Source organism: Rissa tridactyla, chromosome 1 (genome assembly GCF_028500815.1).
Source record: "Rissa tridactyla isolate bRisTri1 chromosome 1, bRisTri1.patW.cur.20221130, whole genome shotgun sequence".
Taxonomy (NCBI): domain Eukaryota; kingdom Metazoa; phylum Chordata; class Aves; order Charadriiformes; family Laridae; genus Rissa; species Rissa tridactyla.
This window is the reverse complement of record NC_071466.1, coordinates 89,857,479-89,882,959: the sequence shown is the minus strand read 5'-3', so window position 1 is coordinate 89,882,959 and position 25,481 is coordinate 89,857,479. Positions and strand designations below refer to the sequence as shown.

Genomic DNA, 25,481 nt, shown 5'->3' with positions numbered 1-25,481 from the left:
TAAAAAGAAATGAAGCAGAATAATATTCATAATTCTGTAAAGAAAATTACTTTCGATCCTATTCCCTTGCATATTGTTTTTGTAAGGGTCAGCCATAAATCAATCTCTCTTGCTACCTTTTTTCTTTGCAGTGAAGTGGTAAAATGTGGAGTGCTCTGTAGCTAGAAATGCAATCGTCTAGGCATAAAAATCATATCCATAACCATCCTATGGATACTTTTCTCAAGATATGTCTCTGTGTCCTTCAAAGCAATAACTGTAGCAACTGAGAATGGGACAGGGGGAGCTGAAATGTTATGACTCATTTACTTCCAGCAGATGTAATACACTTCAGAGAAACCATAGTGGTCACAACATAAGGGACCCTTCTCAGGTACTGGAGAAGCTTTAAAGCCATTAAAATAAAATACGAACCATTAAAGCTGTTCAGGTGTTTTTCAACTTCTTATTTAAGGCACAGACACCGAAGATTGCAGTTGTGTTATTCTGTCTGATGTCTAGTAACTCTTTTAAAAAACTGAAAAGGCTGTGCTGTCGGGCTGCCTCTTCCACAGGAATAAGGAAAATCATCCCAAATTGAGCAACCATGTTTTTGTGATGCTCTGATTTCTAAGGTTCATGCTAAGTGTTTCAATTAGGATGTTAAACACTTTTTACGTGTGAAACAGTAGCACATTCTTGCCTCTTGCAGCAAAAGGATTTTTATTTGGTACCAAAAGATAAACAGGGTAACATGCGGGGTAGGGTTGAGTATCAGGAGCCCAGAGGTGTTTGCTAAAGGAGGACCGGCCTGTGCCCAGCGCAGAGGGAAAGGGCCAGACCTGGAGGGAAGGCGATGTTGAGGTAGAGGAGGTGAGGAAGGAGGAGTTGGCTGGTCAGCCTGGCATGGGCACTGCAGCTGCTGCACAGAGCTTGCAAAAAAGTGCTTGTTTGTTTTTCATTTTTTTTCTTTGCGGACAGTTGAGGAACTGGATGTGATTTTTACAGGTGAGCTACAACACAGATGGAGTCTCTCTTCCCACGGAACAATACGGTTTATAAATTACTTAAGAGCCGAGGATAACAGCAACGTGAGGCACACAAAGTGCAGCATACACAGTACGTTTGTGAAAGGTAACCAGTGTAGCTAGAGAAAAAGAATCAGGTGGATGCCCAGTAAAGCGATTTGTTCCTACAAACTCTCTGGAGGGAAGTAAGACTGTAAATCAGAGTCCTTTGGGAATACGATGAATATCTTTTCATGAGTATCTGCTGAGAAATGATGGCTTTTGCTTATGCAGCACTGCCCATGTTTATTGTGAAGAGAAGAGGTTTTCAAAGGCTGCTGGACTCCTTTGGCACATCACTCCTTTAAGTGCCTTACAGTGACAATGAAAACTGTCACACAGCATGGAAAAAATCCCTGCATCAGGTATTACTCTTCACTAGAAAGCTATACTGTAGTTTAAATTAGCAAGGTGCTTCTGAACCCTTATTTAAAATCTGTTTGCACTGACATCCTGAGAAAAGAGTTTCTTTATTTAATTGCACTGTCAGTGCCGATGCTTTCAGCTAAAACCATTTGGAGTTAGACCTTTTAATAGAAAGTGACAATTTAAATTGTCATGATAGTGGCATAAATGGTGCTTAAAGTCATTACTAACCCGATGCTGCAGTTGGCTCCAGACCAGTTTATTAAAACGAAAGAAAGGTGGAGGGAGTAGGGGAAGAGGAAATTAAAGTGGTGAATCGTTAATTCCTTTGGTATTCACTGTAACAACATTGGCTGTGATGAAGGTATTTGCCTGTACGAAGGAGACAGCATATAATCCCATCCTCGCTCGTGCATTCCCCAACATCCCTTGCTAGTGAATCGGGGGCACTGATTTGAGCTTGCTTGCCCACGGGATGGCGTCCTGGTCTCCTCACTCACTGCCATGGCCCATAGGGTGGGCGTCTTTGTTTTGTCTTGGGGTGTTTTTGTCTTGGGGGCTCGGCCAGGCACCAGTTTGCACAAAACCTGGAGAGAGAGGTTTGGGGTGAGGTCCACCTCCATTCGTTGCCCGTGCGGAGCCACGGGTTTAACTTCTCCCTGGGAAACGGGCAGCTAATGCTTGCGGGCGCTGATGCTTCTGTTCCCTGCAGGGTGACACCTCTTCAGGGAGGTCTGTCTCATCCACCGAGATGTCCTCAGGTCTGACACCTCTGGTCCCCCACGCCACTGGGTGAGAGCGGGTTTAACAACGACCCTCGCAGCTCTGTCCCCCTCCTCGGGGAAGCCAGAGGGCTCCCGGAGCGGAGCCAGGGCAGGTGAAGAACCCCGGTGGGAGAGGACAAGGGCTTGTGGGGGGCGCTCCTGGGGCTCGGAGGAGCTCCCCGCCAGCGGGCAGAAGGCGGGCGGCCGCCGGCCTTATCCGGCACCGCCACCTAGCGACATGGCCCCCGGCCGGCCCGGGGCGGTGCAGGGGGAGATGCTGGGCTCCTGCTGCGGCGGGGGGAGGCTTCGACGGCTCCGCTGCCCGGCCGGGGAGCCGCGGTCCTCGGCTGGAGGCAGAGGCACGAACGCGGGGGTGGTAAGACCTCAGGAACTCAAGACCCAGCGCCGCAGCCCCGGGGCATCCCAGCGAGACTGCTCTTGTCCCCGGGGGACACCAGGCTCACCGTGCCTGGGTGCAGCAGTCCCTCTGCAGGTCGTTTTGGCGCTAGCAAGCTGGTGGCTGCGGGGCTTTTGCCATGGAAAAAGCACGGTGCTATCACGGAGGGGCTGCTGCCGGTGAGTCAGGGAGAGGTGCAGAAGTTAGGGCAAGCTGTGCGTGCAGGGGGCTTTCCAGCTTCACTGGAGCAACTCCCGCTTCTCGCCCCTTCTGCCTCTTGCTCCTAAGGGCTCCAAACAGAAATGCTTCCAGCAGGAGGAGCCTGGCAGGTCAGGGGCACCACAAGCTTTCTGCGTGCACATTGGCCAGGAAGCCTGCACGGTCTTCTCCTAGTTTGGAGACACCCTTCACCACCTCTCCCCAAAGCTTTCAAAGTATTGGTGGGGAGGGTTGGGGTTGGTTTGCTGTTCAAACCCTGTCTCTGCAGCCAGGAACTTCACGCACTGATAGGGCCTCCTCTGCGGTCAGAGGAAAAGCCATATGCTCCTCAGAAAGCTGAACCATGCCATCGTTGGGTTGGTCGGCAGGGTTGACGGGATGCCATTCAGAGGGACTTGGACAAGTTTGAGAAGTGGGCCCATGTGAACCTCATGAGGTTCAATGAGGCCAAATGCAAGGTCCTGTGCCTGGGTCAGGGCAACCCCTGGTGTCAATACAGGCTGGGGGATTGAGAGCAGCCCTGAGGAGGACTTGGGGGTACTGGTGGATGAAAAGCTCGATGTGACCTGACAATGTGCTCTCACAGCCCAGAAAGCCAACCACATCCTGGGCTGCATCAAAAGAAGCATGGCCAGCAAGACAAGTGAGGTAATTCTACCCCTCTACTCTGCTCTGGTGAGACCCCACTTGGAGTACTGCATCCAGCTCTGGAGCCCCTGACATAAGGAGGACATGGACCCGTTGGAGTGAGTCCAGAGGAGAGCCATGAAGATGATGCGAGGGCTGGAGCACCTATGCTATGAAGACAGGCTGAGAGAGTTGGGGTTGTTCAGCCTGGAGAAGAGAAGGCTCCAGGGAGACCTTATAGTGGCCTTCCAGTACCTGAAGGGGGCCTGCAGGAGAGATGGGGAGGGACTCTATCAGGGAGTGTAGTGATAGGATGAGGGGTAATGGTTTTAAACTAAAAGAGGGTAAATTTAGACTAGAGATAAGGAAGAAATTTTTTACGATGAGGGTGCTGAAACACTGGCACAGGTTGCCCAGAGAGGTGGGAGATGCCCCATCCCTGGAAACGCTGAAGGACAGGTTGGACGGGGCTCTGAGCAGCCTGATCTAGTTGAAGACGTCCCTGCTCATTGCAGGGGGGTTGGACTAGATGGCCTTTAAACATCCCTTCCAACCAAAACCATTCCATAATTCTGTGATTCTATGGTTTAGCTTGATCTTGGCCAGACCAACTGAAAACCAAAAGAAAATAGCCCCCAGTGATTTCTGTCTACCTCTTGAACTGGGCAGCCCTCAGAGGGAATAGGACTCCTACAGGTTCCTACCACTGGTCCCACTAACGAGATCACTGATTTAAGGCTCACAAGCCTCTTAGTACTAACAAGGTAAGCACCGACAGGGCTGATGAGGCTTTGGATACCAGAATTTGCTTAATCCTGGGATGGGGAAGAAAAACCTGCCTCCAGGGAAGCAAGGTGCTTGACTGAGGGGTTGCTGGCACAGGGTGCATAGTGCAGCTTGGGGGTTGAAATGGTGTCCCCACCCCCGTGGGGGTGATCTTGCTGCCCAGAAGTGGCCCTGGGCATCCAAAACACACAAAACACACCGAGATGACTAAAGCGTGGACACCGCGTCCTCAGCATTGACCCTCTACAGGTCCTCTTCTAGCAATCCAGCCTGATAGAATCACAGAATGTGTTGGGCTGGAAGGGACCTTTAAAGGTCATCTGGTCCAGCCCCCCTGCAGTGAGCAGGGTTAATGTAGGCGGAGCCTTTGGGACCAGTTGCATGTTACCTGCCGTTTGCATTACAGCTCATTGTATGTTCTTCCAAAAAATATAAATAAATAAAGGGTGGAAAAAATGCTATTTTTAGGCACTTGAATCTCAACTCTAAGAGGCTCCTCCGTAATCTGAATTTTCTGTGCAAGTTTCAGAGTCAAGATCAAGTTTGTTTAGTTTTCCTTTAAATAAGGCCTGCGACATACTTGAACAAGCATCACTTGCCAAATACTTTTACCCCGCAAGCACTTCTGTATTTCATGGGCGGGTGTATGTTCTGAGGAACCTCTCTTACTTTCTCCCGCTTGTATTTATTTAAACAGAGATGGCAGACCAAGTCCTTCCCCTCCCTGGGGAGCCAGGGATGTTCCTTTGAGCACAGGGGGATTCTCTTTGCTGGGAACGGGTCTTCTGCACTGGGAAATGCAACACAGCTGTAGCCTAACTGCTGGTGTCCCTTCCCAGCCTCCTTGTCTCCCTGCAGCAGGAAGGAAATATTTTTTCCCAGTCCTTTCTGTAATCACCTCCCCCCCGTAAGCGGCCAAGTAGGTACTTGTGCTGCATTTGGTTTGTCTGCAACTCATTTTGAAAGCTCTCAACTACCAAAAGGGACATCTAGTAAGGAAAGGAGTTGCTTCTCAGTTGCTGTTGCTGGCCCAGCAGCCATCCCTCCCTCCAGCTGGAGCCGGAGGCGGAGAGGGGGTTTGCTCCTTCCCTGCACAGCCCTCAGGAGACCCCATGACTCAGCATGAGCAATTGGGACTCCTGGGAAAGTGGCCAAACAGGGATCCTGCTTGCCAACTGCCCTGGAGCGGGCGCTTCACACCCACCTTAAGGGACAGGTTTTGGTCCGCGTTTGCAGGTAGGAGCTCCCTGGCCTCAGAAGTGCGTCTCCCTCATCCCTCCTGCCGTGGGCAGGAGCCGATCCTGCCTTCCTTTCGTGGTTCTTGCAGAGAAATCCCAGCACAGGGCACTTGGAGCGCAGGCTGTTTGCCTTTCTGCAGCAGCCAGCTTCTCCCAGTGCTTCCCGGGCTCTGTGCCTGCACGTGTGAAGCATCTGACTTTGTGGCGACAGCCCCGAGCCCCAGAACTGCTCTAAAAAGAAGAGGAACAGGGGGGGGGTGTCCCCTTGCTCCACAGCTACCATGAGGTGGTATCACCACCCCGGCTTGCTGGTGGCTTTTTGCAAGGTGTATGTTGCACAACAGAAAGGTCTGTTGTGAGGTAATAGAGGGTTGTGGAGGGTTTTTTTTTTCCCTGCATCCGTGTTAGGTATATTGTGATACTGGTCAACTGTCCAGTGAGGTGACAACTTTGGGTACTGTTGCAAAGGAGCTCAGTGGGGCTGGTCAAGCGTCAGCGTTGCTCCGACTGCTCACAGAGAAATCACACTGCTCCTTGGCAGAAGCTTCCTAGCAAAACCACCACATCAGAAGCCTAACAACTGAGGAAACTAAAGTACTCTCTTAGTAGGTCCATGATAGATAGGCAACATAGTGTTAGTGATACCGTAACTACATTTTAAAATATAGTAAATATATATTAATATATTAATATTTGTATATATTAATATTAGCATATGTTAATTTTCTCAGTTTCAGCTACTTCTTTATTCTTAGTGCTCTTTGCTTCTGCCAGTCATTTGACCTGCTGTAACGTCCCAGCTCCCGTACCTGTGAGCGCGTGTTAGTTATGATTCATCCTTTCAAATGGATACAACCCTGGCATTCCTTGTTTTCCTGTGCTGTGTCAGACTAAAGATGTTCCAGACTTCTTAAAGCTACCTTTACAGTATCGGCCTTAACAAAACTCTTGATCCATGCCAGTGCAAGAGAAAAATCTGGTTTCTGAGCTCCTTTTTTGCATGGTACATAAAGTGTCTTTTCACCTGTATTTGTTTGAAAGGACTCATCTTGTCCATTTGATGCAAGTAGGAAACATCCCTGGAGGATGTTGCTACACCTCCAAGCTCCGTGGGAGGTGCTCTAGCTCACAGGCACCAAACCGACAGGGTGCGGGTCTCCCCTGGGGCCTGAGGAGAGCCTGGTAATCCTAGGAGGATCACAGGTGGCTTTTGGTGTCTAGATGTGAGCGACTGAACTGAGACCAATAAGTTGCTGGAGCGGGTCCAGAGGAGGGCCATGAAGATGATCAGAGGGATGGAGCGTCTCTCCTATAAGGACAGGCTGAGAGAGTTGGGGTTGTTCAGCCTGGAGAAGAGAAGGCTCTGGGGAGACCTTATAGTGGCCTTCCAGTACCTGAAGGGGGCCTACAGGAAAACTGGAGAGGGACTTTTTACAAGGGCGTGTAGTGACAGGACAAGGGGTAACAGCTTCAAATTGGAAGAAGGTAGATTTAGATTAGATATCAGGAAGAAATTCTTTCCTGTGAGGGTGGTGAGACACTGGAACAGGTTGCCCAGGGAAGCTGTGAATGCCCCATCCCTGGAAGTGTTCAAGGCCAGGCTGGATGGGGCTTTGAGCAGCCTGGTCTAGTGGGAGGTGTCCCTGCCCATGGCAGGGGGGTTGGGACTAGATGATCTTTAAGGTCCCTTCCAACCAGAACCATTCCGTGATTCTGTGGTAAGTCTAAATAGGATGAGGCAGGATTTCCAGACCCATGACGCTGTACCTGTAGGTTGTCGTCCAAGCTTCTAGCCAATGTGATAGACTTTGGTTTTAAAATCTCAAAATGAGCACTTTGTGGGGCTTTCTGTTTCCTAAGGCACAAACATCTCCGTGGTCCCTGTTGGAAATGTCCTTGTCAGTGCCGGTGCTCTCCGGTGACCACTTTTGGGCTTTGAAAAATTTAAGTTTTTCAACCAAAAACCTGATTTCAGGCACTTGGCTCCTCAAAAGAGATGACACGGTGCTCAGTCAGACACCTCAGCCCCTGGCGAGCACAGGGACTTTGGCGTTTTGGGGCAGCAGGAGGAACAGGCATCCCCCAGCCCAGGGGAGCAAGAGGAGACAAGCACTGCAATGGGAGTCAGCTGACCTGAAGCTCATGACACCCCACCCTTGGCTCCATGGTGGAGCTGGTTGGAGTCAGCCTGAATCAACAATGGAACTGCAGCAGAAACGTAAGGTGAGAGCCAGAGCAGGGATGAGTGGGTGTTGGTGGTACGTGGGGCTGGGGTGTTGGGGGGCATTGTGCTTTGACACCAGGGATGGCTCGTCTTATGGGCTCTGCTCTACCAAGGTGTTGAGGGAGCTTCTTCAAAGGTAGGGCATATATGTATGCCTTATATCTACAACATCACACGTGTTCGTTGGTTTTACCTCTTTTTCTGGTCCCAACAGGTTCACTTGTTCCTAACGGCAGCAATTCTTGGTCCCAAAATTTTGCCTGGGCTCGTGCTGAGATAACCCGCTAAGTTTTGCCTTCAATACGATGGTAATTTTTTTTCCAGATCTGTGGATTTTCTGTGGGATTCCGGTAAATATTACAAATGGTGTATGCTACATGGCCTTGGAATCACCTGTGCTTGCAGTTTTTGAAGTGCTCATCACCTACAGAAACTAAAAGTGTTCTTGATTGCCACAGGTCCAGAAAAAAACCATCCCCAGCCTCATTTGATACTTCTGCTACTTTTAGAAAAGAAAAAAAATATTGAAACTCTTAAACTCCTGCCTTTTCTGCATCGTTGTTTCAAGGAAACCACAGCAACCCTCCTGTCAAACTTCCCCACCAAGTGAGAGGTTTTTGGAGTGCCGCCTCTTATGTATGTCCTTATGACAACGACTACGACTTTGCTCCTGGCTACTCTGCTGACCTGCCTATTGCTTCCAGTCAGCCACTCCTTGGTCAGTTTTCTACCTGTCATTGTTGTTGACCTATTAATTGTGTTTCCTATTAATGATATATTATTTAATTTTAATTACTACCTTCAACAAGCCAGCTAACTGCAGCGAGCTGTTAGCCAGATACTTTTTTCCCCTAATTAGTGATACGGTGATACTTTTGGCTTGCAAATAAGGCTGTCAAAAGAACTCCGCGGTTGGCATCCAGGCTCTGGGCGCCTTTGCTGCTGCGTCCCAGCGATGGGGACGTCACCTGGTGGGCCACAGACACCTGGTCCAGCCGGGGAGCCTTCAGCAGAGCCGGGCAGCAAAGGAATGGGGCTGTCACAGGTAAGGAAATCCAAGAGGAGAGGGGGTAGGTCCAAGGGAGGGTGGGATTTGCTAGTCTGCATGAGCTGGAAGAACTAGTGGCTGCTCCTGGCTCTTCCTCGCAGAAAGGAGGAATACGCCAGAAATGGGTGTATTTGTTCTGCAGCGCCCTGAACGCCTCGGGTGCTCAACGTGCAGTTTCACGATGAGCAGCTGAGGAACATCAGGTAGGATGGAGGAAACAAGAAAACCGATCGCATCCACAGCAGACTGCTGGCAACTCCGCCTGACAGCTTCTGCCTGTGAAGAGTTGCCCAAGGCCAGCCCAGCTGCAGGATGAACCGAGACGGGGAGTGGATGAGTCAGCCTTGCCTAAAGGGATCCAGCGAGAGTGAACTCGTGGGGCTGAATATCCTGACGGTGTGTGGGCCAGCAGACACTGCCACCTCCACCTTCCACCCCCTCCCTCCTCAGGCAGGCACAGAGGGAAGCGACACCCGACAGCACTTCTGTCACAAGGTTAGTGGGGACAGGGGGTTGACGTGAGGTCACACGCACCCTTACACGCAGGATGCCCCGGGCCGGAAGAACCATTACCAAAAAAAGTCAAATTTAACCGGGCTGAAGTGTCAATAGAGCAGCGGGAAGAACAGCCCTAAGCCCTCTCCATCCATCCATCCATCCATCCATCCATCCATCCATCCATCCATCCATCCCTGCTGGGGAGCAGCAGGCAGAGGAGCTGGGGCAGGAGGGGTGAGGACGGGGCAGAGCCCCAGCCTGGGCGTCCCCCTGGCCCAGCGACACCCCCTCACCCATCCTGGCGGAGGCGAGGAAAGGGAGACAGGACCCCGGGGACAACGCGCCAAAGGAAGAGGCACCGGGAACACATTTTATTAATTGAGTTTCAAGGACAGCGGTTGCCTCACTCCACTCAGGACAGGGCAGTAGCACATAGCAGGTAACCACCTCGCTGAAAAGCATCGCGGCATCGTAAGAAGTTTAACAGACATGAATCCTTGAATATAAAAAACACCCCACGCATTAAAATGGATTTTGAAGACCTGCCATCCCTGCCTTTAATTTTCGCAGACTTTCTTGTAAAGGTACGTTTCGGCCCAATGAGGGACTGAATCGCCCGCACCCCAGAACTGCACACGACGAGCTGAAAAAATGGGGAGCAGAAAAATAAGCTGGATGAGAGCTGGAGGTGACCGTGTCCCTCAGAACAAACGCTTGATCTCAGTACTGGCATCAAATAGACCAAATGTTCATTTAACAGGAAAATATTTTGAATTTTATTTTTTCACGTTATTATCAAGTACACAATTACAATAATGTCACACATCCCTATATGATTCTATGTATTTTGTTTTTTTCTTTTGTCTTTTTTACAAAGTGTACAGAGGGAAGGACGTATACAATATTTAACAGGGTATTTTCTACAGAACAATAATTTATATTATGTCCTTGTAAAAATCTGTACCTTTTTTAAACATTAAACTGAAACATCCATTTTATAGCATTTGCTAAGCAAATTATTTAAGAATTAAAACTAACCTGTAACTAATGTCAGTACATTAACAATAACTATAATTTCATTTTCTTTATACAGACAAATACATTTTACAAAATCCACTTGACCAAACCCTTAATTATTAAAAAAAAAGTTTCAACGTTGTGCTTAAAAAAAAAAAAAAAAAAGTGTGTATGATTCCAGGCTACGTAAGAGAAAAAAAAAGGTGTAAAATTGTGTTCTTTGTCTTTCAGCTTATTTAAAAAAATAAAGTTCAAAATGGCTAAAATCCTCGGCAACGCTAGGGGCATTTACGCAGACTCTGAACACTTTTCAGGTTTCCAGTTAGAAAATGCTTGAAGGTAAGAGAAGGGGGCGGGGGGGAAGGTCGCGAGAGGGTACTCTGCAAGATGCCAATGGCAAATCTCCGCTGGGTTTTACTGCATCTGATTTGGCAATCAGTAGGCGACAAGACAGACAGACAGACAGCTACGGCCATGTAGGAAATCCACTGACTTCCCCGGGGGTTTCAGCGAAGGCACAGTGCAGCACACCTAGGTATTGATGACACGCTAAAGGTCCAGGGCCCGTTAGTAGCGGTATTATACACAAGCACGTTGGGCAAGTCTGGGGGGCACTGTCAAGCAGGCATCGAAAGGAAAAAACCCAAACCATTATACAATAAAGGTAGCGACACGGCATTCGGCTCTCCTGAACTGCAAATTAAAACCACAAGTATCTGGGCTTACGGTGAAAAGGGAAGGGCTGAGCAGTAGGAGCAGGGCTTGGTAACACAACAAAATACAAAAGGCTTCGCAAGATGCACATCTGCAAGGAAACCTTTGTCCCTTTACCACCCCAAACCTGAAATCATCAACTAAAACTCCTGTTTCATTGCAACGGGAAGTTCGCCTGCCTGGAAACAAGAATCGTTAGAGAATTGTTGGTGACAAATCTATCCCAAGCTGGCAGGCAGCCGGCTATCCGCAATTCATCGCCAACCTGTGGCTTCAGCAGGAATCTGGGCAAGGGGAGCGGGGCTGGGTCCTAAAATCTGGCTTGTAATTAAATGGTTTGGGGTTTTTTGCTCCACAGTTGTTGTTAAGGTACACGACTTTGTGCTTGGTACGTTTACGCTGCAATTAGCAAGTGATACGGCGCTATTTTATAATAGTCTTCAGGTGGCAAAATTGCCTATAATAATTGTAATGTTCTCCCAGCTGTTTATAAACAGATTAGAAGAACTGGGTTAATTCTGGATACTGTACTAATTAATAAACAGCAGCTTAACACAGCTGCTAATGGCTCAGGAAAAAAACATTCAATTTACGAACAGTTCTGCTACTATCATAAGTTACTTATTATGGATATCTACATTAAAACACCTCTACTCCTTATGAATGCACCTGCTCCACTCCGCCCCCCTCTGAAGCTCTCACTGTAAATATCTGGTTTCCAAAATCGAGGCACCTCTTGGTCTTAAAATTTTATTCTAAAACAATAAAAAACGTGGACCTGAACCACAAGCTGTTCTTTCAAAGAAATACTAACATACACAAAAGCATTAAGTGTGAGGTATGTTTACCGGCACGTACAGACAGTTGTGATCTCTTATCTCTGCAAACGCAACAACAGTATTTTACGTTTCCAACATTAAGACAGCAGTAAATTGGAAAAAAAAAACCCAACTCATTTTGTAACAGGCAAAACCTTTCAAAGACAAAGAAGCACGGAACAATAAACACAATATTTGAGCATACTTTCAAATTCGCTAAAGAAAGGTAACAAATGCCCCAAACCACTTTGAAAAATTTTTCGTCTCTGAAACCTGAATTAAAACGCAGAACAGTTTTCCACAATAAAGTCAGATGTGTAACTCCTCAAATGGAAAACAGTTAACCTGCCACAAAGTCTGTCTAGTCAAAACAAGACAATCAGGTGGGCCCTAGTGACTTTATCTTCAGCATCACAATTCCCCATTTTATACACACCTCTGACAATTTCATCAAAAGAAATCTCGTATTTTTAAAATTCACGACAAAACTGCATTAACATGGACACTGTGAGTATCAACGAGGTCAGTAAGATAAATATACTTAAATAAACTATTACGGTTGAAAAATTCAGTAAGAGACAGGGTTTACTTTATTAAATGCAACTTTATTGTTGCCATCTTTTCTTCATTTATTAAACAAACTGAATAGAATTCAGAACACGCTATTGAACAAAAGGTATAAAAGTCAACTAGAAGCAATAATCCTATTTTTATACAGCAACAAATCAAATGCACAGTATGTTTTTTTTTTGTTGGTTTTTTTGTGTGTGTGATCGCAGGTGATTGGCTTTAAAATAAGCTAAGTGCCTGAAAGGCAAAATTCCTTTATAATTCCAGCCGTAAGTCTGTGAAAGAGACTTTAAGGCAGCCCAACATCTTTATGATGCCGCATAATGTGCTGGTTCTTCTCTGAAGGCCTTCGGAACCCTTTCTTGCAATACTCACAACGGTGAGGGTAGTCTTTTGTATGAATGGAAATAACATGCCGTTTGAAGCCTGAGGCGTCTGTAGTGCTATACTCACAGTACTCACATTGATAAACTTTCCTGCCACTGTGTGTTTTCATGTGTTTTTTCAGCTCGTTTTGTTGCCTAAAGCCCTTCCTACATCTCTTGCACCTGAATGGAAGATCCTTTGTGTGAACTGAGAGTATGTGGCGACTCAGAATGAAGGGATCTGCAATCTTAAAGTCACAATGTCTGCATTGATGCAATTTTTTACCCTTGTGAGCCGCCACGTGTTTTTTCAGTTCCGAAGGCCGATGAAAGCCTTTATCACACATATCACACTTATGAGGATAGTCTTTCGTGTGGACTGAAATTATGTGTCGTTTCAGATCACTCGAGTTTGAGCTCTTATGGTCACAATGCAAACACTGATGTGTTTTACTTTCTTGATGCATAAGCGTATGCTGCTGTAGCTCTTTGGTATCTGAAAAAGTCTGGAAACAAATATCGCACTTGAATGGCGTTTCCTTACTGTGTTTAGTCTTTACGTGAGTTTTCAAGTTAGAAGAGTCGGCAGATCGGTATTCGCAATATTGGCACTGGTAGGGTTTTTCACCAGTGTGGATTCGCATGTGCTTCTTGAGCTCTGATGGATGGCGAAATCCTTTGCCACACTCCACGCAAATGTGAGGAAAGTTCTTGCTGTGGACAGCTAAAAGGTGGTGACTCAGTAATCCTTGTTCTGCTGTCTCATAGTCGCAGAATTTGCACTTGTGCATTTTATTAACTCCTTTGTCCCTGTGCACCATCTTGTGAGTAAATAAAGTTCCTGCATGAGAGAAGCTTTTCCCACACTCATCGCACTCAATAAGCTTTTCTGTTTTGTTGGTCAGCTTATGACTCTCCAAGTGGTTATGTAAACTTATTTTTTTATTCGTAGTGTAATCACAGTCTGTGCATCTGTATTTCTTCTTAGTAAGAAGGTGCTCCGGGTGGTTTTTCATGTGCCTTTTCAAGAAACCTCTAGATTTAAATTTCTTTCCACAAATCATGCAGGGGTAGACTGTCAACGGATGACCATCAGGGCCAATGATTATTGCTGAAAAACAACAAAAAACCCTTCATCAATATTATACTACAATATTACACTTCAATAAACGTCGTATTTCAACCTTAATAACAAGATGAATTGTTAATAACAAGATGAATTGTTAAATAAGATCACAGAGTCAGACGCATCACTATACTATATAAAAAACAAGCTTGTTACCGGGTTAGGTAGAAGAAACTGAGGGAATTACTGCTTTCATTAATTACTGGGTTAGGTAGAAGAAACTGAGGGAATGACTACTTTCATTCATTATCAGGAGAAAGGAAATACTGTTTTTTGATGGCGACAACCAAAGCATCACCCAGCTGTTCTTCACCTCAAATAATTCTACTTCGAAGAATTCTGAATGAGTTCAGACCTTAAATACGCATAGAAACCGCTGCTGGTGCAAACAACAGCAGCCAACTTCTTTGACTGAGTATTACGTAGTAAGAATAGCATGTGATCTTCTTTGACTTTCCACGAAATCTGTAGATAAAGTTTAATCTGGCAGCTTAATCACCTGCTGCTGACTACAATTGACATCTCCCCAAACTAACACCTCCTCCTTGTGCCATCTGTCACAGCCACACTCTGAAGAGATAGCGAGCAGGAATCAATGAGAACACACTTCACATACGGACACCTCAAAGCTTTGGAACTTATTTGCACTCATCCGTCAGCCTGATTTGTTTACCCTGAATTTGTCTAGGCATGCTAAAAAGCTCTCTTTTCCAAAAATGTTTTAGAAGGAGAACTGACTAGGTAGCTGGAAATAGAAAAAGCAAACTTTAAGATTACAATTTGCCTAGTTTACTAATTCAGTGACAGACAAAACCAAACTCCTACAGTTAAGTCACAATTTGGAAAGAAACTTTTAGTATCATTTAAAGCAAGGCTGCTGAAGAAAACACTCATGTGCTTTTTCAACTTTATCGGACCAAATAAATCGTTCAGACCATAACACAGTAACAGCAGAAACCAAATAATGCCAAAACAGCGCATCTGTTCTTACAGATGCAAGTAAGAACAGTGCTGTGAACATCAAGGCAATTTATTTCACAATTAACCAGAAAAGGGTATAGAAGTTACACTACCCACTGTAACACAGAACGTTCAGATTTTCCACTTACTTATGGAGCTGACACAATGAAATAGATTGTTCTATATATTTTCAATAAAGAGAAAAAGGGTTTTTTAAAAGTACTGTTACAGAACACTGTTTATGTCACATCACCTTTAAAAAAGTTACATTAAACATTAAAATTGGTGTGGCAAGTTAAGTATATAGCTTTTTAACCTTTTGCTATGATACTGAGTTTTTCTATGTCAGAGATGGTTTCCTTTAAAACACCCCCCACAATCCAAAGCAGCTATGTGTTTAAGAACTTTAAAATTAAATATGCACTCATTTATGATGTAGAAATGTTGTCAACAAAATGATTCCCAAAATAATCACTGCTTTTCACAAGACATTGCACACCCTACCAGCAAAGTACATTTGTTTATGAATAAGTGCCTAGAGGAATGAGAGTACAACCAGCCACCAGATACTCACCTGTTTGATACTGCCTAGACTCAGGTCTCCTTTTTTTCTTTGGTTTTTGCTTAGCCAGTCTCCCAAGTCCAGCTGACTCATCTATGTGCAAAAGAGCACTTGCAGTGCCATTCCGACTTTCAATGCCGTCATTATTATTACCTAACAAGATAAGGTAAAAAGTTACCTACTGTCATCACTCTACAGATTATTTGAGCAATAAATTCTACAATGACAACACAAGAAATGATAAACTATTATCTGGACATTTAATCAAACCATACTAATGTACAGGATGAGCTGCAAAACTTCTCTGTATTTAACTTACAAATTACGCTTAGTATTATGAACCTGCAAGCATTGCCTTTGTTAAAATAATTTTACAGGAGTTAATGGTTTTCCATTTCACAAAGAGTTCTCCTTTAAAAGCAGTATTTTTTGCATTTCTTCGGTTGCTAATTATGCCCAAAATGCTTAACATCAGTAAACAACAGCAGGACACTGTGCCCCATTTTCTTCTCAGTCCTGAAATACATTCATGTTTGAGCTTCCATTCACTTCTGGACATCTGAATTCACCTGACTGAAGTTTTTCGCACACCAAGTTTCAGAACCAGAACTGCGATCAAAGAATCGTTCTGAACAGTCCATACACTTGCACACAAAGTACACTACTTACTATTGGCACACCTGATGCTTTAACACTTACAAATTCTTTCTACTGGGAACAAAGAGCATGCTCAGTATTGTATAAAAGAAAGAAGGAAACAATCTTTGCCTCACAGAACTTCGTGTTTAATACACAAAGGGTATCACTGGATGTAAAACAAACATGAAAATTACAGGTAAATACATCTATATGTTCAGGAAGGTATTTACCGGCAGTCAGTTTAACACTGGTGATTTAAGGGCATAAATAAATTTTAGTAACAGATTTTATGATTTTTCCTTGAATCAATAGAAGGCAACAGTTCCTCGTGAAAGCAAAGCACACAAATAAGACAGAAGTGGAAGACAGGGCAAGATGCTCAATAGCTGTTCCCTTTGTAGAGTGCTGGGGATGAATATTCATGATTAATAGAAGAAGATTCAGAGCCAGAAACAGGCATGTGCAAAGCCTGAAGATTCTGACGTATATACTAGCTCAAGTGTTGAACAGCAAATGTGACAAGTGACAGACACTGAAAACAAAAACCCATTTCACATCTTACACGTAGAAAGTTTGCAACAGGTGCATGAAGAGTCCTTCTGGGGTGTGACACAGAACAGGCCCCACACATTTTCTAACACTAGAATGAAATTGTAAAAACCTTCTGGAATGTAAAGCACAGTGGGACTGGGCTTTGCTACAATACAGCAACAAAACAAATGTAACATTTTAAACGCCATTGCTATCAGCTCTTAAACCCTCTTTAAATGAAGAAGAGTTCTGAGAAGTGCAGATGACCAACCTCTGCCATTTTCATGCCTTCTTGCTTCGTTATTTCTTCCCTTCCCACCACCTCTCACCTTGCATGTTAGGCTGCTTACTGCCAACAATGCAATGACTCCACTGTTTCCCACATTCTTAAATTCTCCTTTCAATTCCAACTCTCTGTTTTTAATACACTCTGCTCAACTTTCTCCTCCTCCTCCAAAAATCCCTCAGCGTTCAGTCTACCACTGTTGTTCCGAGTTCACTTAATTTAATTTTTAGTTCCCACTCAACCTGGCTTCTGTCCTTTCCTCTCCGCTGAAACTGTGCTCACCAGCATATGGCCAAAGATAAGGTCTGGGTGCGCTACCACCCGTCTCCTAAACAACTTTTAAACACACGCTGCTGCCTGAAATCTTGCCCTCCCTTGACTTACATCCGTGATTCCAGCCCCCATCGTGTCCTCCGCACTTCCCTGCCGTTTGTTTGCCACCACAGTCCACATCATGCAGACACGTAACCTAAGTTTTGTCCTCTACTCCACTATTTCTCCTGCTTTGTTTACTCAAATTACGTTTGGAAGGAGAACGTGGCAATACAGAAATATTTCCAAGACGAGATTTTGGTCTACCAGCTTACGTAAGTTTTGGAAATCAGTTTGTGCGCCAGTTCTGCATGCTGGAAATATTCTCAAAGTTCTGCTATAATTTTAAGATGTTTCCCTCCAGATTCTTTTTTGTTAATCAATTGATTATTTCCATTAGTGAAATCATGTATTTGTATGTCCCTTCTAGAAAGCATTTAAATCAAGCTAGAGGTCAGTGTTGCTTTTCACTATTACACTGAATCTTACATATTCCCATCTGCTTTTTTTTTTTTTACCACCAAATAAAAATACTCAGTTCTATTCCCAAGCCAGCTCTTACTGTGTCCTAAAACTGTGAAGGACAGGTGTACTTGAGATGCAATTTTTCAGCTGAAAGCTCATGTACATCCCCTTCTACATCATGAAAATATGAAGGAAAATGCTTGTTAAAATAGGAATAAGAAGAAGCCTGCCTTACAGCTTCTCTCTTCTTCTGTTTTTAATATTAAGGCTCATTATGCCAAGAAATCATTCTTAAACTAAAACTTTAAAAACATATCGAAAACCACAAATACTCCACTACCCTTCAAAAAACAACGCCCAACATCTGCTAGAGACAGTGTCACCAGGAAGAATTCTTTTGAGTATTACCTACCATAAGCTGCTGCCCAAGCTATGGGCATGAAAGTTTTAATTTCAGTGTCATCAATTTGCTGTTCATGGGCCACTGCTGCATCCTCCTCTCCTACAATCACTTCCATATAAACCTCATCAGCTATTTCTGCAACATCTAAGAGAAAAAGAAGTCAAGAAAAAATTAATAGAAACACTGCACTGTTGAAAGTGAAAATCCCTGTTCCCAAATGAAAGCCACCTACTTACTTAAGTCTTCATCTTCGTGCTGAGAATCATTTACAGTCATGTAAACCATTTTCTCCCTTGGAATACGAATACTGCTATTTTGATCAAGTAATCCAACTGCGTGGTCATTCTCTGGCTCGCTCTCCACAATGTCTACTGTGCCCCCTAATTAGGAAGACCAGAGCAAAATATTTTTAAATACGCTTTGTTCAAATTCTATGCTAAACTGCAGAAAACTGCGTTTGTAACTCTGTAACATTTAGACCCACAGCTCTTTACAGATGACTTGAAAAACAACAGTCTCTAATTATGCAAAATTTCAAATGCCAGGCTGAGTATTCTAAAATGAGCGTATTTTACCTAAGTCATCTTCTCCAGGATCTGCTTTGAATATATAGACCTTGATGACTTCTGGACAAATGCCATCCACTTTACAAGAGCCACTTTCTGACTCTGCTTCCATGGTAATTTCAGCAGAACCTTCGTGTTCTATCTTACCAGCATCATCCACTACAAAAACAAGTTATTACAATTATCCAGTCATATACAGACAGACATACACGAAAGACTTTATTATGTTATTAATCAAATTTGGAAGCAGTTTAAAATTAAGTTGTGATAAAGAACCTACCCATAAATATTTTTTTCACATCCTTGAAAACAATGACAATAAACCCAGAAAGAAATTCAAGCTATATCTTCTAGTTAAGGGGGAAGAGAGCTGTGGTGATATGACTAGAGGCATGAGCACCACACCAGGCAATGCTAATAGGAAAACAGTGATCTGCAGCAAGATGATGGTAGAAAGAAACTGCACGTCAGTACTTACTCTGTGGCTTAATTTCACTTACTCTCAGTTGTAATTGCTTTCTCCTTCACAACTACTAAGCTATTAACTGTTTTTTTTTTCAAAAGCATTATCTGTTCCTCAACCCTGTCTCTAATGCAAGTGGTACTATTTCTGCCAGCAAGACCCGGTTCCTTGCAAAGCGGTGTTATTGATGCTTCTTCAGCTCACCAGAGAGGAAACCTGAATGAAAACTACAGGAAGAAACCCCCCTACTTTCCTCATCTGCTCAACAGCTGAGGGATCAAGCACAGTGCCAAAGTGCTGCCCTGACACCACGGCACTGGTGAATCCATTCAGCTAATCGTTCATGGTGCCCTTAATGGAAGGGACTTGAACTCAATTTTATGCTGTAGCCTTACATACTATCCTTACTATCATCTCAAATTTTGTTCTCTTCCTTGCAGAAGTGGACCGACACCACGCTTCAGTTTGAACTGCCATAACTTGCCTAGTCCTCCCACATAAACAGGGCTAACAGCCAGCTTTACGAGGAACACATTTCTAATTTTTAAGACATACTCTACATAGGCATGCACACCCACACACCATCTTACTTTACCAAGCGTGGGTTTTCAAGACATAAATACTAAATATGCTTTCACAAAAATCAAATCCAGTATCTCAAGGCCTTCAGAGAATATCCCAGTTTCAGAAGCCTCAGAAGTTTCTCAAGTGTTAAGATCGTTTAAGAATTCTTAATGTGATGGCATAGTTTTGTAATTTGTGACTTTACTGCTCATAAAGTCCCTTTTGAAGGCTGACACGGCTCCCTCAAAGCCATGCACGACTTCAATTCATGACAATAAGACACAAAATTTATTCTAAAGGAAGTGTAAGAACTATCCCATAAATGCTGTAGAATTTTTAACTACCATACCTAGCACGTACAAAATACTTAACAAAGTATGCTTATTTTACCGGCACTCATTAAACTACCCTAACTAAATCATAGCTTAACTATTCAGTAATTGCAACTCTTCCATTTACTTCAAGATCTACTTTTTTAAAAAAAGCTCAAAATATTATTACTATTGTTTTCCTGACATGAAGTCAATAAGTTAGGCTTTAAATTAGATAAACTAGCACATGTCCTGTCTCATGTATCAAACACATTTCTATTTAAGTACAATTTCTCAATCAGGCATCATTATTCACAAAGAAATATGAATAACATTAAATTATGAAGCACTAAAATAAATTACTTTATCTTTCTCCGCAACAAAAGAGCAGCAGAAAAAACATTAAATACTCTTATGCCAAGTTCATGATCAATGGCCACCATACAGAATGTTTCAAGCCGTACGATGTTTAAAAATTATTTTGTGTCACAGGACAATGTAACATCTTGTAGTTGAAACCCCAAAGCATTTTAAAAGTAAAAACCTTAAGATATTCTTTTGAATCATGTCAGCAACGTAGCTCCACAGTACGTATATTCAGTTATTGAGCAGACTTTCATAAATTCTTTGGCATATGCATAAAACACCAAACGTCACTGGAACTCTGACAAAAAGTAAACTTGCTTTCGTTCCTACACTAAATTTATGTAGTTGTTCTCCTTTAACTTGGCCGTTTCCAGTGTCACGCACGTGTGCTTGGAAAGCTTTCAAATGAGCGTAGACTGATTTTACACTGCTGAAGCCAAAGGGGAAGTCTGCCACCAAACTCAACTGATGCTGGAACATATTCAAGGAAGGAAAATTATGGCTGAAGCAATCAAAGAGAATGTAAACCTACATGCACCAATTTGAAACAGGCCGGTTTCTTTTTAACAAGACGAAGTTTTTTACTTCCATACATACATGGAAGTATTCATTGATAACATTCACCCAACAGAAGAATTCTAGATCTTAAAAATATGCTCCATTTACTCTTTGAAATAAGTTCTCCAAGATTCAAAATCACGATTAAAAAAAAAATCATGATTAAAAACAAATCGAGTTTGTTTATCCCTGATTTCCCTCTATACTCAACAGTGTTTTCAAAATGTAACAACTGGTTTAAATATATTTTTAACAGCACCATTAAACTGTAAGGAAATTGATGTGTAGGAATATTAGGCCAACTTTTCTCATCCAAAAGGAAAAAAAATTTCATTCTTGACAGGTGGCAATAGTTGAAAAACTAAAGCCCCTGAAGGGCTCTAGAAGTAACAGTATTTGCAGCATAGTAGCAAACAGGTAACAGGAAGAAAAGTAGGGTGGAAAGAAAAAGGTAGGGAAAAAAAAAATCAGAAGAAGAGACAAACAAGGCAAAAGCGAATGGGTATCTACCACACAAAGCACCATTTCCATGGTATTTTGTCCTATGGCTACATAAGCTTTTATCTCTACTGATTCCCTGATGCTCTGGCAGCATTTATGAAATTTGATTTCTATTTAACACTTTCCCTATGTTTCTGCATTCTCCACATATCTGTCTCACAATCAGAGACAATGATATTCATAAATACTTGACTGATCAATGTTTGAATCTGGAACTCTGATGATGTTTGAATTTTTCAGTCAAATTCACAGCCCACCAAGGGATCCCACAAATACTGTGCACGACTGATCTTCTCTCACAATGTTCCTCTTTGAAATTAAAAAAAAAAAACAACCAACAACAAACCCCCAAAAAAGTACTTAGAAGTATTGGTTAAGCTTCTAAGAGATCAAGAGATTCCTTTCAAGTAGAGACCCGGGGCAGTTATTAAACTAATCACAAGTCACATGCTAGAAAAAAGTTGAAATCATCGTTATTCCAATGCTGTCATACCTTGTGCCTCCATTTAATTAGATAGTTAACTGAACACTAGAAACTTTATATGTATTCCCCCCCCACAACTAGCTGGTAGCTTTACTTCACTAAACAAGGATTCAGACTAATTCTCCAAGTTAAAAAAAAAGAGAGAAAAATTATTAGGAACATCATTATTTTACGTAAATTGCAAGAATGCATTCTGTGGCCAGTCTGCTGATGTTCTTCACAGACTTCGCTGATCAGAGGAGCCTGCTCTTCGCATACTATGAGCTGTAAAAAACAGCTAAAAAAAGTACGTGCTTCTCCAATGTTGTAATAATTGCTTCCATGTAAAGATAATGCTTGATTTTTTATTAAAAGCACAAACAGATGAGAAAGGTGTCACACAACGTGAAAGATGTAGCATATTTAAAGCCTGTCTAGTTACCTTTTACAAGGATATCAACAAAAAGTGACCAACAGATAAAAAAAGGAATAAAGAGTAAAGTTAAGAAATAAAAGTACGCAACATTAACAACAGATTGCTTAATATGTACAATCATGATGACAGCATTTTTCCTAAAAAACATTAAATCTAATTTTAAAAAAATCACATAATGTCATAAACCATAATATCCAACCAGTAATTATCTCCTGTATCTTTACCCTCCTATTAAAATATGTCCAATAGCATTTTTGTGACCGAAACAAGCCCCTGTGCATTGATAATAAAAGCAGTATTTAAAACACAGATGAGGCTAGTCTCCCCATATCGAAGCATACATGCTAGCCCAAGATCCTGCATTTGCTTAATTGGTACATCTTTTGTTTAACCAAGACACATGCACTTTCCTCCAGAAGTTGGTTTTAGGTTTTTATATCCAATATTTAATGGATCAGCAGATACAGACTTTGTAGCCTTGCAATCTTTTACTCCTAACTAGAAAAATGCCAATATTTGTAACTATCTTTTTTTTTTAAAATGGTTTCCATAAGCTTTTACACTTATTCTTTCCTACCGTTTCTCCTTTATGTGCAATTAAATGAGGGAAATAAATGGATTGTAAAAGATAAAATTCACTTAAACACGAAGAAACCTTCCATCTTTTTCAAGTACACACTGCTGTTTGCTGAATAACAGACTGAAACAATTCTTACAAACATTCCAAGAAAAAGTCTGTATCTACATCAGTTTAACAGATCTTAAAATCTGTCTGTGGAGCAATTAGGCAAGAAGCATCTATTTTGTCAGCCTTTATGTTCCCAAATGATTCTCTTCGCTGCTCAGAAAATGCGTATCATGGGATACTTGCCTGCTTACAAAATAAACAACCCTATTTAACAAGTCTTAATGAAAAAGGCCACTGCTAACTATTTTGTTTTCTCTACAATAGATTAAAAGCATGCTGTATTCCCCAGACAGACTTTGTTCAGTTATCTGTGACAGAAACATTTTACTTGTACTCCATGGGATATCACAGAATTCCTAGTCCAATGAAGAAGTTATTTTTACTGTCCAGTTATTTCTTAAATGGCAAAGCAGCTTTTCTAACCTGTGGGAAAACAGAAATCTGTTCTATTTTGATTTTAATGCCGCTGCCATTACACATGAGCACCAGTATACCCTATGCATCTGAAGCTCCCCTCAGGGCAGCAATCTAGCAGAGAACTTCCTGAGCTCCAAACTGGTATCTAACACTTGTCCTTCTTGTCCTGCTCTCCCTGGCACACAAATCACACTAAGCTCTGAGGCATCACTCAGCTCAAGGGAACTCTCATCTCCCCCACCTCTCACGGTGACCTCCTGAGCAGCCTCAGCTACAACAACTGTTGGTGCCATTCCAGAGGTCAGGCAGAAGCACAGCAGCAAGTTCTACCTCACAGAAAGATAAACATGATTGATTTGCTGCATCTTTAAGAACCTCCAGGGAAAAAGAGGGAGGTACTTATTTATGTTTAGAAAACAAATTAAGAGCATTTTCTTTTCTTGATCAGAAGTCTACTGGATGGCCCTAATGAAGCCATGAACTTTATGGCTTTGTTCATCAGATACATTGCTTTCAACTTAAACATCCATACATTGCTTTCAATTTAAACATCCAACAAGAATGAGGAAAGAGGGGTTTCACCTACACCTATGAAAAGATGCAATCATTATTCTCTCTCTTTTAGTACCCTGGACTCTGACTCCTGTAATCAAAAGTGTTAATTCAGATACAACAAACAAAAGACATGCCTAACTCAGAGCAAAGTAAGGATGTGGATGGACATAGCGTAGCCCCTGTATTTACAAACATCATCGGACCTCCTAAAACTGCAGCCTAAACTTTGTGAGGCTACCCTTCCCTCTCTCCAGACTCCCTTGTCAAACCTCCATTGTGCCTCACCATTTTTACTGCAATTAAATAACAGTATATCAAGAGTACTTTTGTCTTATGGAATGAGTTCGTGCCAGAGGATGTGTCTTACCTTGCCAAATCAAATAAAATCAGACAAGCAAAAATCTTAACTTCTATCTTATGGCCAGATGTAAGGCACTACTTTCCTTGGTTAGTAAATGCTGGGGATTTTTCTGTTGTTGTTGTTGACAAACACTAGCTAATCTCACCATTACTGTTTCACTTATGGAGAAACAATTTTCCAAGCCTTAAAATTTGCTACCAAATAATTAGTAACAGTGTGAGCCAGAACACAATTTATCCTTTCCTTACCAAACTCATGAACTGGCTTGTTTGCATGGCATATGCAAAAGAAAAACTGATTCATCAAACCTTCTTGATTCCTTTTCAAGCTACTATCAGTTTGCATTCTTTATTGAACGAATATCTGATTCTGCTCTGCCGTAAGTGTCCCAAGTCTACCACGGACCAAAAATGAAGCTTGGGGGCAAAGACAAAGTATCCAAGAAAAAAGGTGAATACATCAAAAGGTAGTGATAATACAAGCTGTGACAAGAAACGTTATCTCGGAAATGAAAAGACAAAAAAAAATGGCGTATCAATGCAGAAGCTAAATTAAATCTAAATGGGAAAAGAAATATTAAAATGCCGAGCTTCCTGAAGGAAAGTCACAGAATGAAACACAGAGGCACTGTACTCTTTGAAAGGACAAACTGGTCTGAAACCAAGAAAGAAGGTAGAAACACAATATTCAAAAAAGTACACATAGCCTAGTCATTTCAAAACAGCTATTCTGAGGTTAAAGCTAAGAAAATTATCTTAAGAAAATCTATGTAGACTTAGTTCATTAGGAACAAAAACGGAAACACTTAAAGAGAGACACCGTATAGGAAGAAGAAAGCAAAAAGATTTTGCCAATAACTTCCATTGAAGAATATAGACTGAGAAACCTACAACAGAAAGAACATGAAGTGTCATCGCCTGCTTTGCAAGGGACTAGATAAAAGAAGACAGGCAAAGGCATCCTGAAGAACATTGTCTAGCTCCCAGATCTGAGAAGCACGTACATTTGGCTACTGTAAGAGCAGACAAAATTACATTCCAACACCTGCCCCAGCAGTTCATGGAGGTTTGGCAGAATCAAGCACGAACTTACAGGCTACGATGAAAAATCAAAAACTAGGCTGATGTTCCTTTTAAAAGCCACCTAATACCAAGTTCAACTGAAGAACCGTGACAGTCAACAGATCAATAAATGCAAATACCGCTATGCAACAAAAAAATATGGAAATTAATTCAAATAATGTTTTCCATA

General features: G+C 42.6%; 1 protein-coding gene across 7 annotated transcripts in view; it reads right to left on the bottom strand.

Moving 5' to 3' along the window:
* Positions 1–9,965: 9,965 nt before the first annotated feature.
* ZFX (zinc finger protein X-linked) overlaps positions 9,966–25,481 on the bottom strand; it is a 25,780-nt gene continuing 10,264 nt past the window's right edge. For 6 of the 7 annotated variants that reach the window (XM_054224532.1, XM_054224497.1, XM_054224523.1 and 3 more), the window contains 5 exons: positions 18,557–18,706; positions 18,218–18,361; positions 17,991–18,125; positions 15,358–15,498; positions 9,966–13,808 (listed from right to left, as the gene is read on the bottom strand). In XM_054224532.1, the coding sequence (XP_054080507.1) occupies positions 12,622–13,808; positions 15,358–15,498; positions 17,991–18,125; positions 18,218–18,361; positions 18,557–18,706 (1,757 nt within the window). In that variant the 3' untranslated portion in view covers positions 9,966–12,621. The remainder of the gene's footprint in view (positions 13,809–15,357; positions 15,499–17,990; positions 18,126–18,217; positions 18,362–18,556; positions 18,707–25,481) is intronic. The other variant, XM_054224541.1, reaches the window with a different exon arrangement.